This window comes from Aulonocara sp. 'chitande type north' Nkhata Bay, linkage group LG20 (assembly GCF_057382095.1).
Source record: "Aulonocara sp. 'chitande type north' Nkhata Bay isolate Kocher_YH1m ecotype deep benthic linkage group LG20, A_spYH_male_GT1.1, whole genome shotgun sequence".
In the NCBI taxonomy this organism is placed as follows: Eukaryota; Metazoa; Chordata; class Actinopteri; order Cichliformes; family Cichlidae; genus Aulonocara; species Aulonocara sp. 'chitande type north' Nkhata Bay.
In genome coordinates, this window is record NC_141363.1 from 2,591,538 (window position 1) to 2,603,587 (window position 12,050).

A 12,050-nucleotide genomic window follows, 5' to 3' on the forward strand; every position below is an offset into this window, starting at 1 on the left:
TAATTATCTGATGAAGAATTTTTTTCATCTTAATTTTAAGATACACTGCAGATAAAATAAAATAAAATAAACAAACAAAACACTACACAAATCTCCCATGTAAGGAGTATGGATTCTTGTTTGTCTGATGACCTCTGCTGGTCAATGTGAGAACTGCAGTAATAGGTGCTTAAAAAAACGTAAAGCAGAAATATTTCCAAAATATAATTCTTTATTTAAGGTATCCATTATTACATGTATGTGAATTCCTTTACTGATCATAGTGGTTGTGATGGTACATTTTAGCCTTACAAAAATGTATGAAAAAAGTTGTTTTTAAAAAAATTTTTTTTAAAGCAACATTAACACAGTCTCATTTCTGAATAGTAGAAAACAATATCTCTCCTGAAACATATTTACAATATGGTTGCAAAAGAAGACATCAAATTTAATTCTGTTACATAAAAATGTATTTACATCTAAATATCTCACTGCTTTTATGTGCAGATAATATATGCTTAGTTTAGTTAAGTTAAACATACTTACAGGACAGGTAATGTACTTTCATTTGAGTGTATAAATACTTACATATTTCCTGTCTTATCTGTGGTTTTAAGGATCATTGGTCATTTTGGGAAAATCCACATTATACCTAAGAGAATGATTTTCCATTCTGTCACAACAATGAGAGAGTTAGACAAGGAGTACAAAACTATGTTAACTGTTTTGTGATAATTAAAAATAACTGGCCTAAACCTGAACTAACTGAAATGTAGCTCCCTCATTTATAGAGGTATTAAGTATCATGGTGGATGAATGTTTGCGTTTGCAAAAAATATAACATTTGGTACAAGAGGCTCTAGATGCTTCTACACAAAGTCATATGGTTTTAATATGATACAGACACCGAGTGAGTGATTAGATCAAAATATGGTAATGATATGCACTTCATTTGTTGGAATGTGGTGCAAAATCCCTTCTGGTGTTTTCAATCCAGTTTCCTCGTTTCAGTCTAGAAATCCTGCTTCAGTTTTTCAATGCTGAAGTCGTCGTGGTCCAGTTTGGAGAGAGTCTTCCTTATTCGCAAGGCTGTAAGGCGGGCTGTTGGGTTCTGGTACCAGCACTCCTTCATGACCTTCACGATGGCTGACAATATCTTAAAAAGGCAGAAAAAATATAAAACACCACATTTCCAAAATGTAATTGTACTTTTGCGTTCATTTTTATGTCTACTTGTGTGTGTCTGTTTATGCCAAATAGCCTACTGGGTGAGAATGGAGTCTGTTGTGCAGACTGGGCCTCTGCTGGTCCACACACACCACCTTTTTCATCTCCTCAAAGCTGGGATCCGAGGGCACCAGGTCAAAGAAGGGTGGACGGTAATCTTCCACAATGCCTAAAAAAAACCCCAAAGTTAAACAGTGGATCACTTGTTCCCCTCTTGTCATTCAGTGGGGTGATCAAGCAAAGTAAGATGTCAGAATTATCAAATTAAAAGCCCAGTGAGGTGTCTTGTTGTGAGGGTTATCTCTTCATACATCTGCGGAACACAAATGTGTTTTCATATGAAGCCTGAAAGAGCACACTCAGAGACTCAGACAGGCTGCGGTGGGAGTTTTGTAAAGCATGTCTCGCTAAACAAGAGAACGGGGAGAGATATGAACTCCCTGGTGACTACATTGGGATGGAAATCTGGAAGTCATGCACACACACGCATACACACACACACACACAGTCATTGGTGCATGGCTGTGTGCTTGCATATAAAAATTGCATGCACGGGCATCTGGACTATGTACAAGTGAGTGCTGACACCAGATAAGACTGTTTATAATTACTGCAGTGCTAATCATGAGAGAGGATAGCAGAGGCAGACACAGACTAGAAAAACACTGGCCTGCTGAGAGACATGGGACTGGCTGCTTGTTCTATATACTCTACAAAAGCAGACAGACGTGTGACAAAGAACTTGTTTTTAACACGCTCGCTCGTGTGATGCATTAGCTTCATAACAAATTTGTGGATATATATCTACATTTGTTTCCTGAGGTTTAATCTAAGGCCAGATTTTTCTGCTAATGGATGGAAAGGCATAACATTAAAAACAGATCACTGTTAACCTACCATTGACAAGAGTCCTGCGGGTAATTTCCCAAAAGACCAGCCCGAGAGCCCAGATGTCAGTTTGCTTATAGGACTCAAAAACATCCACACGGATAGTTTCATCCAGCACCTCAGGGGCCATGTAGCGCTTGGTCCCCACGCGAGGGTTATTGCCCATATCGAGGTAGTCATGGGACTGAGAGTGTATCACTGCTAAACCTGAGGAACGAATGAACACAGAAAAAGCTTTTAATTTACAGTACAATACACACTACAAAATGCATCTTTAAAGAGCTCTTTCTCTAAATACATTGCTATAAACTGTTAGCAGATTTTGTGAATATCCTTGCAAACCTTACCGAGATCAGCGATGCAGCACTGTCCGTTGCGCTTTACCAGAATATTTCGGCTTTTCAGGTCTCGGTGGGCAATAGCTGGTTTTTCCTGGGAGCTAACAATCTCAGTGTGGAGGTGGACCAGGCCACAGGTCACAGACAGACACATCCTCAAGCAGCTCTCTGGGTCCAAGCTGCTGTACTGCAAGAAATCGTAAAGAGACCCGAGCTCATGATAGTGGGTGACGAGCCACAGCTGGGTACTGGAATTCTTGGATGTCATGTCGGAGGCTATGAAACCTAAAAAGCAAAAGCAAACAGAGAAAATGTTGCTGTTTGAATGTTTTTTCTTAAAGGTGCAATTTCTTTTCTTTGGAGGCGAAGGACTGGTATCATACCGAGTATGTTGTCGTGTCGCAGCTGTACAGTATTGTAGATCTCTGTCTCTCTAAACCAGGAGTGCTCATCTCTAGAGGAGAAAATCTTGACGGCGACACTTTCCCCCATCCACGTTCCCCTCCAAACCTCTCCATACCTGCCTTTGCCTACGAACAAAGTGACATCATTAATTGCAAATAAATAGAATAGAATAAAATAGAACAGAGTTTATTTGAACGTGCAAATATAACAAAAATTAAAAGAAAGAAAAACTTCTCAACACGCACACACACACACACACACACACACGCACACGCACACACGCACACACGCACACACACACACACACAAAATCCCATACAATTTTCATGCTCGACCACATTTCCAGAATATAATTTTACTTGTGTGTTCAAAAAAAGGAAGAGAAATGAGACTGACCGACACACTCAACAAGTGAGATCTGCCTGGCCATAGTTCTCTGGACAAGATATGGAAGCCCTGTCCCACTCCCTGATGTACAAAACTCATCATAGATATTCTGGTGAGAGAAAAGAAGACAGGCAGGCATTTAAAATCCACACGTAACAACTAAAAGACAGGAAAGTTTTCCTGTATTCTGTCTGACGTCAGCCATGAAACGTCTCTTACGCCATATGTGGGGTCATCTCCACTGGGGACTTTGAGTATTTTGACATCATGGCCTTCAGCATCTTGTAGTCTGCGGGCTGCACGTCGGAAGCGCAGGAGTAGTATCAGGCCAAAGACACAGGCAATAACAAATAAGAACAGCAGGAACAGGGAGATCCACAGCGCTAGGTAACCAGCTTCTGGGGGTGTCGGTGTCGGGTCCCCATCTGGAAACACAGAAGAAGTCAGGAACATACACACATATAGACACAAAGAAACTGAAAAGATTAAACTCATGAGATAAAATTCAAGTGGCATGACATTGATATGTTCTTACTGACCACAAGGGGGAACCAGCTGCTATCTAAAGGGAAGCTACAGTAATATAAGTGCAAAACAGTGCTAGATGTTAACTGAACTGTGGAGATGAGCCAGAGGCCCAACTGAAATAAGACAAAAGCATTATTTACAGGGACACACTAGCTCTTTGTTTCTTGGATAATGTGATGTTCCAGTATTGAAAAGGAAAGGCTTTAGGTACTGACTTATGTTTGGAGGCACTGTGAAGTTGGAGTTGCAGTAGTCCTCTCTGCAGCACTTCGTAAAGTAGTTGGGCAAGGAGGAGTAGCACTGCACTTTGGTGACCTCACTGAAACAGCCCAACTCCTCATATCCGTCTTTCATCCAGTTATAAAAACAATGTTTTCCCCTGCACGTTTCATTTTTACATGTGCCTTTGTCATTTTTGCAGGCACACAGCAGATCCCCATCATCTGTGGTGTCTGGAAAATACATGAAATCAGCACTGAAACAAGTTGGAAGATGGGGGGTCATGTAATAACACAAATTACGTCCAGTAAAACAAAGCCAAAAACACATGAAATTCAAGTATTCCATCTTTGTTTTGAAAGAAAATGTAAAAATTCTAAACTCTACCTCCTCAAATATAATTAAGTAAATAGTTGTTATAGAAAGGTCTAAATAAACAGATACTTTTTATATTTTAAATCGTCATATTTTTGAACTATGATACTAAAAAGGACTCAGTGGATGGATAGGGTAACATATAACTTTAAATGTTAAAGTGTAGCATGTGTGCATGAAAAGCCACAAAACACCTTTTGCTATAAATGTGTTATAAAAAACCCAAAACAAGCAGAACTCTGCAGAAACCATAAATAGTTTACGGTGCTGCAAACATTTTTGGAAGCTAAGAGGAAGACAGGCTGTGATATAGCTCAACCAGCCCTGCAGTTGGCATTTGACTACCTTCACCAGGCACCCGTTTATTCTGCCATTTCACATCTGACAGGTATTGCACAGCCTTCTTGTCTCAACTTGCTTTCTGGAAACAACTACTTATGTTTATGACAACCAGCAGACTGAGCCATCCAGTCTATGTGCAGGCTGCAGATGCAAAACAATACCTATGAGGCGCATTCTCAGTGGGTTCTGCAGTGCAATCAGACCCTTCACATTAGTCTAATCTGATTTAGCGTCAGAACCAAAAATACTCTGTAATGCACCTTTAATTGAATGAAACAAAGGGAATGTCCTCACAGTAGTGAAAATTATTTTCTACATCCGACCGCCAACTCACCTCCATGGATGGCAGACGTCCACAAAATAACTCCAGCTATCAACCCTGTGAGCACAGCAGAGCTTCCCATCTCTGAAAAAGCAGGGAAACCAAAATATTACCAAAAATATTACCAGGTAATGTAATTACATAATGAAAAAAACAATTGGTGATGTTTAATTATTAGGAGCTGTCTCAAAATCCAAAGGTTTAGGTAAAAAAAAAAGTCAGTTGGGTAATTAATATTATGAATTCCGCTTAAATTTGCATACAGTTACTGAACAGCGGCTGAACAGGGGCTAAAGCTCAGACTCTGAGGAGGAAGCAATGAGGTAAAACAAACAGTCAAAGGGCCCAGCCTGTCTGCCTGTGTTGTAATTGCATTGGGTGGGAAAAGGGGTCTTAGGGGAAGCAGGCTGTTCAGAGTGTTTGTGTATGCGTGCTCAGATTATGTGTTGCGCTGTGCTAACCAGGCTCCAAGCCCGCCGACTCCAGGACTGCCCCTGTCGCAGAGTAAATGTTGATGGCTATGCTTCCTGCTATTGAGTGGCCCCACCCGGCTGGCCGGCGAGACTCAGGTCTGCTCATTGTTTAGAGCTGCACTGCTGAGAGTCACGCAATAAGAAGGCATCACATAAAAGTCAGCCTCTCTTGCTCCTCGGACCTCTAACGTTGATAGCAAGGATGAACTTAAACCTGTTAGATTAAACTATTAAAAGTTGCAAAATATGAAATAAACGATGAAATGTGAATTTTAATTTAGAACTCTAGAAACACATTGGGAAATGTTGGAGCAGTGGCATGTTTAGCTCTGTCATATCACCTCCTCTTTTAACAACATGATGTAAGTGTTTTGTTACCGAGGAAACCAATTTTCAGCAAATCAGCAGTTTGAGGTCTCATTTCATAATGTGCTAAACGTTTTCAGTGGGTGACAGAATTGAAGTGCAGTTCATTACCTGGACTCTTTTACTAGAGTGCCATGCTTCAGCTTGTCATAGTATATGTTTATCCAAAATTGGTATGTTGTATATTAAGGTTACAGATGTTCACAGATGTTCAGGTATGTATATTAATAGACAGCATACCATCATGGATGCTAAGGTTTGAACTTTCAAATCAGCCAGTCACATGGCAGCAAATCAGTGCATTTAGGCACATAGTCAAGATGGTCAAGATGACCCGCTAGAATTCTAGTCAAGCATCAGAATGGATGGGGAAGAAAGGTGATTTAAGTGGTTTGAGCGTGACACGGTTGTTGGTGCCTGACTGGCTGGTCTAAGCATTTCAGAAACTGCTGATCTACTAAGATTTTCCCACACATCCATTTCTAGTGTTTACAGAGACTGGTCCAAGAAAAGAGAAAATATGGACCCGGTATCTGGGCAAAAATGTCTTCTTGATGCCAGAGGTCAGACAGAAATAGACAGACTGTTTGAAGCCGACAAGACGCAACTGTAACTCAAATAACCACTCGCTACAATCAGTTATGCAAAAGAGCATCTCTGAATGGACAACACATTGGTTTGAAGCAGATGGACAACCGCAGCAGAAGACCACACCCGGTAAAAATTGGACAACAGAAAATGAGAAAAATGCTGTTTGGTCTAATGAGTCTTGATTTCTGCCGTAGCATTCAGGTGGTAGGGTCAGTTACAGAAAGCGTATTTGTTGATCATGTCAATACCGTTCATGACCACAGCGAATCCAGATCCCACAGGATAACGTGCCATGTCACAAAGCTCTGATCATCTCACAGTTACCAGATCTCAGTCAAGGGGATTCCCTCTTGGATGTTGTGATTTGCATCTTGGACATGCAGCAAACAATTCCCCAGCAACTGTGTGATGCTATCGTGTCAATATGGGCCAGAATCTGTGAGCAGTGCTTCCAGAACCTTGTTGAATCGTTGCTACAAAATGCTTAAAGCAGTTCAGAAGGCAAAAGGCAGTCCAATTTGATACTAACAATCAGTAACTTGTTAGTATGGGTGGTGAGTGTATTTGTTTTAAATAAACATGAGATTTAAAAGGTTTCTAACCCAACTCAGCAGATAACGGCAGTCACTCATTCAGTGTTGTTTGCACGAATAATTCTAATAATCAGACTGTTTTCTGTTTCCCTTCTCTTTAATTAATTAAGCATTTACTACTGACTGCTTTCACGTGAGATGTTTATGTAACACGATAAACTGTAGCTACACTAGGAATCACCAAAAGTCAATGTTCAAACTGTGGCACACTCTGCTGTGAGAATTGTAAAAGAAAAGCTCTCAGATTGAAGTCTCAAAGACAAAGCAAGGGTGATTTTGCAGGAGCCACATCACTCAGCATTAGTTCAAGGCTCACTTCAAGTCTTTGGTGTTTAATAACAGGCGCACAGCTCTCCTTTTTTCAACTTTAAGCCTTCACAGCATCTCAAAATTGTAGCTGCAGAAAAATCTAAGTTGCACACACTTGCACATGCTGGCACACTGTGTAAATTACACAGAAGTTATGCTTTAAAAAAGGGGATTACAGAAAAAAAAAACTATCCAACTGCACATGTCTCATAGCAGTTAACCGTTGAACTTTGGATGTGTGGCAGCAGAACTTTCACATGTCTGCTAAAAACCACGGATATCCGCTTTTAAATTTGGCACATCAAGCCACATATTTTACAGGATGTAGTCACTTTGGTGATTCCATCAAAACGTGTCAAATGTCACTGATGAGAAACCAGATGGGTAAAAAATAAAGATGAATATTTATATATGCTTGGCTCGCATTTAAGTGCATCTTTCCTTCAATTCTACGGAAGATCTTCTTTAAAGTTTCCTATACTTATCAAAGTGTCAAATCAAACATGAAACTTATGCTAAGTTAAGATATTTCTGTTTCCTATTGGTTAAAAATATCACACTAAAATGATCTTTATACATTCTTTGCATCTAGGGTTCAAGCTCAGTGCACAACAACCCGCTGCACGCAGCTCTGGCACACTAAAACCACAAGCTATATTCTACCAAACAGCAAAGCGCACTTCCTGAATCACTCAGACTGAATGTAAACTGTGTTAAATCTGTGGGTCCAGGAGAAGAATAGGATAAACACAACTACTCCTACACAATGTTCTTATTCTCGGTGGACAACTGACAACTGGATATAATTTTACCATGCACTGGGTCCTAATATGAGAGTGCAGTAATCACAACCTCAATCGTGGGCAGCCTAACTTTATACTCCAGCAAACTTCCTCTCTAAGCTCTCTCCTGTTTGTCTCCATTCTGTCCTAAAACTACACAGGGGAAAAGATCCACTGACATCGCTTCCTGTCATCTACAGAGAGACAGATCTCTCATTCCATCGCGATGACGGTGTAGTTAAGAGCTGGATTGGGAGGAACAGCAAAGGAGTCTCAAACTTCCTTTCTGCTGGGCCTCGTTTCACCCCCCCCCCCCCCCCCCCCCCAAAAAAATGGAGGAAAGTAACTTTAAGCAGAGTTACTGTAAAAGCTTTTATTCTCAGCTTAAACATCACATTCAGTCATTTCAACGTTTAACCTTTGCGTGTAATCCAGTGATTGTCATCAACTGCCAGTAACCTTGGCAGCACTGTGCCTTCTTTTCAAGACAAGCTTGGAAGGATTTATGGCTTACTCAGTGCTCCTAACATGCATACCTACAATAGACGTTGGTCAGAGAATGGAAAAGACAAATGAAATATTATTGTACCTCACACATACGGTGCACAGAGAGTGGCCTTTGCTTCTCAAGAAGAAGAAGAAGGGAAAAAAATGCATGAAGATCTTGGTATGAGTGATGCACCCTGAAGAGATCAGCAACAGCACCCACTTGGAAAGAACCTGTGTCACTTTTACAATGAGCTGCAGCCAAAAGACACTTCCTGTGTGTGGATGTGTGTAAATCTTTGTAAGCAAATGTCACATTCTGCACACTTCAAAATGAATGGACTTTTCACCTTAAAAGATTTGTTAGAAAAAAAAGGTCACAAGGCATATGCCAGTAGTTCAGGAAGTACCCACATCCTTATTTGGGTAAAAATAGCCATGCGTGAAGAATAAACCCTGTGTATGAAAGAAAATCTGTGTTTTTAGTAAGTGTGCAAAGATACTATCAGTAAAGCACTCTTTCTTTTTAAGTTTAGGAAGTGGACCGATGTTTTCTATCAATGTTACATTGAAATAAAATTGCAATACAGTGATACAATTAAATGACGTAGGTGGTCAGTGAATGCTGTTTAACTACTTCAAATGGGCCTACGAATGAGATGAATGTTTCTCATATTTATAAGATATAAAACATAGGATATGTTAAATCCTTATGTTTAAAGTATGAAACAACTACAGAGTGACCACTACTTGAGTTTTAGGACTGACACAGATAATAAAATACCACAACAAGCCACATTTGACACGTAACACACGCAGGGCAGGGAAAAGTAAGCACCTCTAAAATCAAGTCTACTAGACCACAATTTTTGCTGTGGGCTATTTAAATTGTGCGTAGTGCTCAGTTACATAGAAATAAATAAAGGTAGTTCACCGTGTCCTGTGCCACAATATAACAGATTAGCTATGATAACAAAAACACGGCGAGTAATAAGAAACAAATACCGCAGTTAAAATCTGTAAATGCTGTTAATTCTGACTTGAAGATCAGGCCATTTGACACCTGTTCACATCTGGAAACACGTGGATTGATGTAAGCCGCTGTCAAAAGGTAACTTTTAATCCGGTGTTACAGTGTTACAGTGCTACAAGATTCATAATAATAGTTCAGTGAACAGAATAAAAAGAAAACAAACCCACGACCATTACCTGTTTCTGCTCGTGTTGTTTTTGTGTTTTTTAACTTGACAGATGTAAACGCCTCACGTCTCCCATATCAAAGACGGCTCCAAGCGCTTCTCATTGGTCCAAGTTTTGTCAACGATAGGTAGAAGAAAGCTTTACAATGCCAACAGCTTCATTTTCCCTCCGTCTACACGGCCCTAATGCAGATGTTTCCCCTCACAACTCTCATCCTTCGCCGCTTCGATGACGACTAAACGACGTTTTTGAGAAAAGTACGTCCTTTTTTTCCTTCACCCCTTCACGGCCCCCTCGAATTAAAGTTAAAAATCGTAAATACACACACTTCTTAAAAGAAAAAAAGGAAGAAGGGTGGCAGCGTGGCAGAAGTGAAAATGAAAAGGCAGCTGGTTGAGTCCTGACAGGGGGACAAGCTGTAACTATCTCATCTCGGTCCAAATCTGCGCTGATAAACCGAGAACACAAACCGCCGTCTTTTTGGAACCACACTCCTTCCGCTTTCTGGCTGTTCCCCACCGAGTCCTCTACTTACTCACTAAGTAAGAACACTTTGGGTCTTGTCTGCGTTCCTGATTTAAAGCCAAGATTGCAGATTTTTAAATAGTATACAGTTCTGTCCCACCCCTTATTGTCCCACCGCACAGGGTCTGCTCGGCCTGGAATGTGTTCTCATAGCGGTTTTCCTGTTGCTTGCTAAACCTCTCATTTTCCTTTTCCCCTGTGTCTGCGCCGCACCGAAAGGAATGCGCTTCAAAGGCCCCTCTATGATACAATAATATTATTGCAAGTGAAGCCAAGAAGAAGCTAGCGCTTATTTATCTATTTTATCAGCTGTTAAAAATCAAAATTCTGCTTTTGCAAGAGTTCAGAAGCCACTGCAGGGTTTATCCTAAACTTGAGATCAGACTGTTCTCAATACATTTCATGTAACAGATGTCTGGTGTGTCTGTTTTCTTGCAACAACCAATTCAAAAAACCTTGTCAAAAATGTAAATATCAGGTCCAGCACTTCTTCTGTTGAGCAGTCTGTGAATACTCAATATTTAATGCATGATTTCCTGTCCACCTGGTGGCAGCACAAACAGGCTGTCACTACAACAGCCACACATTAGAAAGTTTTCAAGCTATGCTACTGTCCTGCAACTAGTGTATACATCTATCTTTGAAATATGTAATTTTTATTAAATTTCAGTTTCATTTATATAGCATCAAAGCTACTGTCACCCTAAGCTTTATATTGTAAGGTAAAGGCCATACAACAGTTAGCAATAGCGCCCTACGAGCAAGCACCTGGCGAAAGGCAAAGCTGCTTTTTAACAGGAAGATAGAACCAGGATCAGGAAGGGGCGGTGAGAAGAAATAGAGGGAGATGGGACAAGAGACACAAGAAACCCAGCAGCCTGGGCCTATTGCAGTATAACTAAGGGAGGTTTCAGGGTCATGGCGATCCATATGATAAAATGCATTACTCTGTTTTGGTCTCTGCTAATTTCTGACAGAAATATGTGACTCTTTAGCTGCTAAAACATGGTTTGTTATGTACTGTCACCTCACAGCATGGAACAATCAGCTGGCTGAGGCCTCTCTGTGTCACCTTTGCATGTTCTCCTTGTGCCTGCATGGATTACCCTTGATTCCTACTACAGTCGAAAGACAGGTTAATTTTAAACTCATCAGTGATGAGTAAATGTTTTCTTGCATGGTTTCTCTGTGTTAGCTCTGTGTTACACTGTTGGCTTGTCCAGAGTGTATCACCAACGCTTGTATTTGTGATAGGCCCTGACCCCAACATGGATAAACAGTTTAAAAAAGCAAGGCTTTATGAAACTGGTTGTTTTGGCAAAAAAAGAATGCAAAGGGAAAATATGAACATGCTTGATTTTATCATCATTTTTCACTTCTAATTACCACATTGTAATGTTTTTCAGAGAACAATGGCTAGCAAACCTAGCTCGAGATTCAGAGATATGGTGAAAAACATGATTTGACAATGAACAACTAGAGCAGATTGTGGACGAACTCAGTGCTTTCAGGGTTGTTTGGACAATGGGGCACCTTGATCGCTTGAGTGTTGAGAGTTAACAGACATGTTGAACTCTGCATATGCATCTTTATGTGTCATGCAAGTCAAACTTTAAGTAGCAATGAGCAAAACAAATTGTTAATGGAAGGTGACCTTAAGACATATGTTTCCTTTAAGAAATATATCCTGCTTCTCTGGATGTCTAATGTATGTG

At 40.4% G+C, this 12,050-nt stretch overlaps 1 protein-coding gene across 1 annotated transcript; it reads right to left on the reverse strand.

The window, feature by feature from the left end:
* Positions 1–191: 191 nt before the first annotated feature.
* Positions 192–10,477, reverse strand: acvrl1 (activin A receptor like type 1). Its single transcript, XM_086277559.1, has 10 exons — positions 9,820–10,477; positions 5,023–5,094; positions 3,968–4,204; positions 3,444–3,649; positions 3,234–3,333; positions 2,816–2,962; positions 2,442–2,717; positions 2,104–2,301; positions 1,245–1,375; positions 192–1,135 (listed from the first exon to the last, which is right to left on the reverse strand). Exons 2-10 carry the CDS (start codon positions 5,090–5,092, stop codon positions 992–994), a joined length of 1,509 nt encoding a protein of 502 aa, XP_086133685.1. The 5' UTR covers positions 5,093–5,094; positions 9,820–10,477; the 3' UTR covers positions 192–991.
* Between the last annotated feature and the right edge of the window lie 1,573 nt (positions 10,478–12,050).

What these genes read in the sequence shown, in the direction of transcription:
- acvrl1 (XM_086277559.1), bottom strand. Translation starts at nt 5,092, where the DNA reads ATGGGAAGCTCTGCTGTGCTCACAGGGTTGATAGCTGGAGTTATTTTG. An exon ending in CACAGTGCCTCCAAACATAA is followed by an intron (nt 3,650 to 3,967) that starts GTCAGTACCTAA and finishes CTGTGTTTCCAG; the next exon opens with ATGGGGACCCGACACCGACA. An exon ending in GTGCTGCATCGCTGATCTCG is followed by an intron (nt 2,302 to 2,441) that starts GTAAGGTTTGCA and finishes TTCGTTCCTCAG; the next exon opens with GTTTAGCAGTGATACACTCT.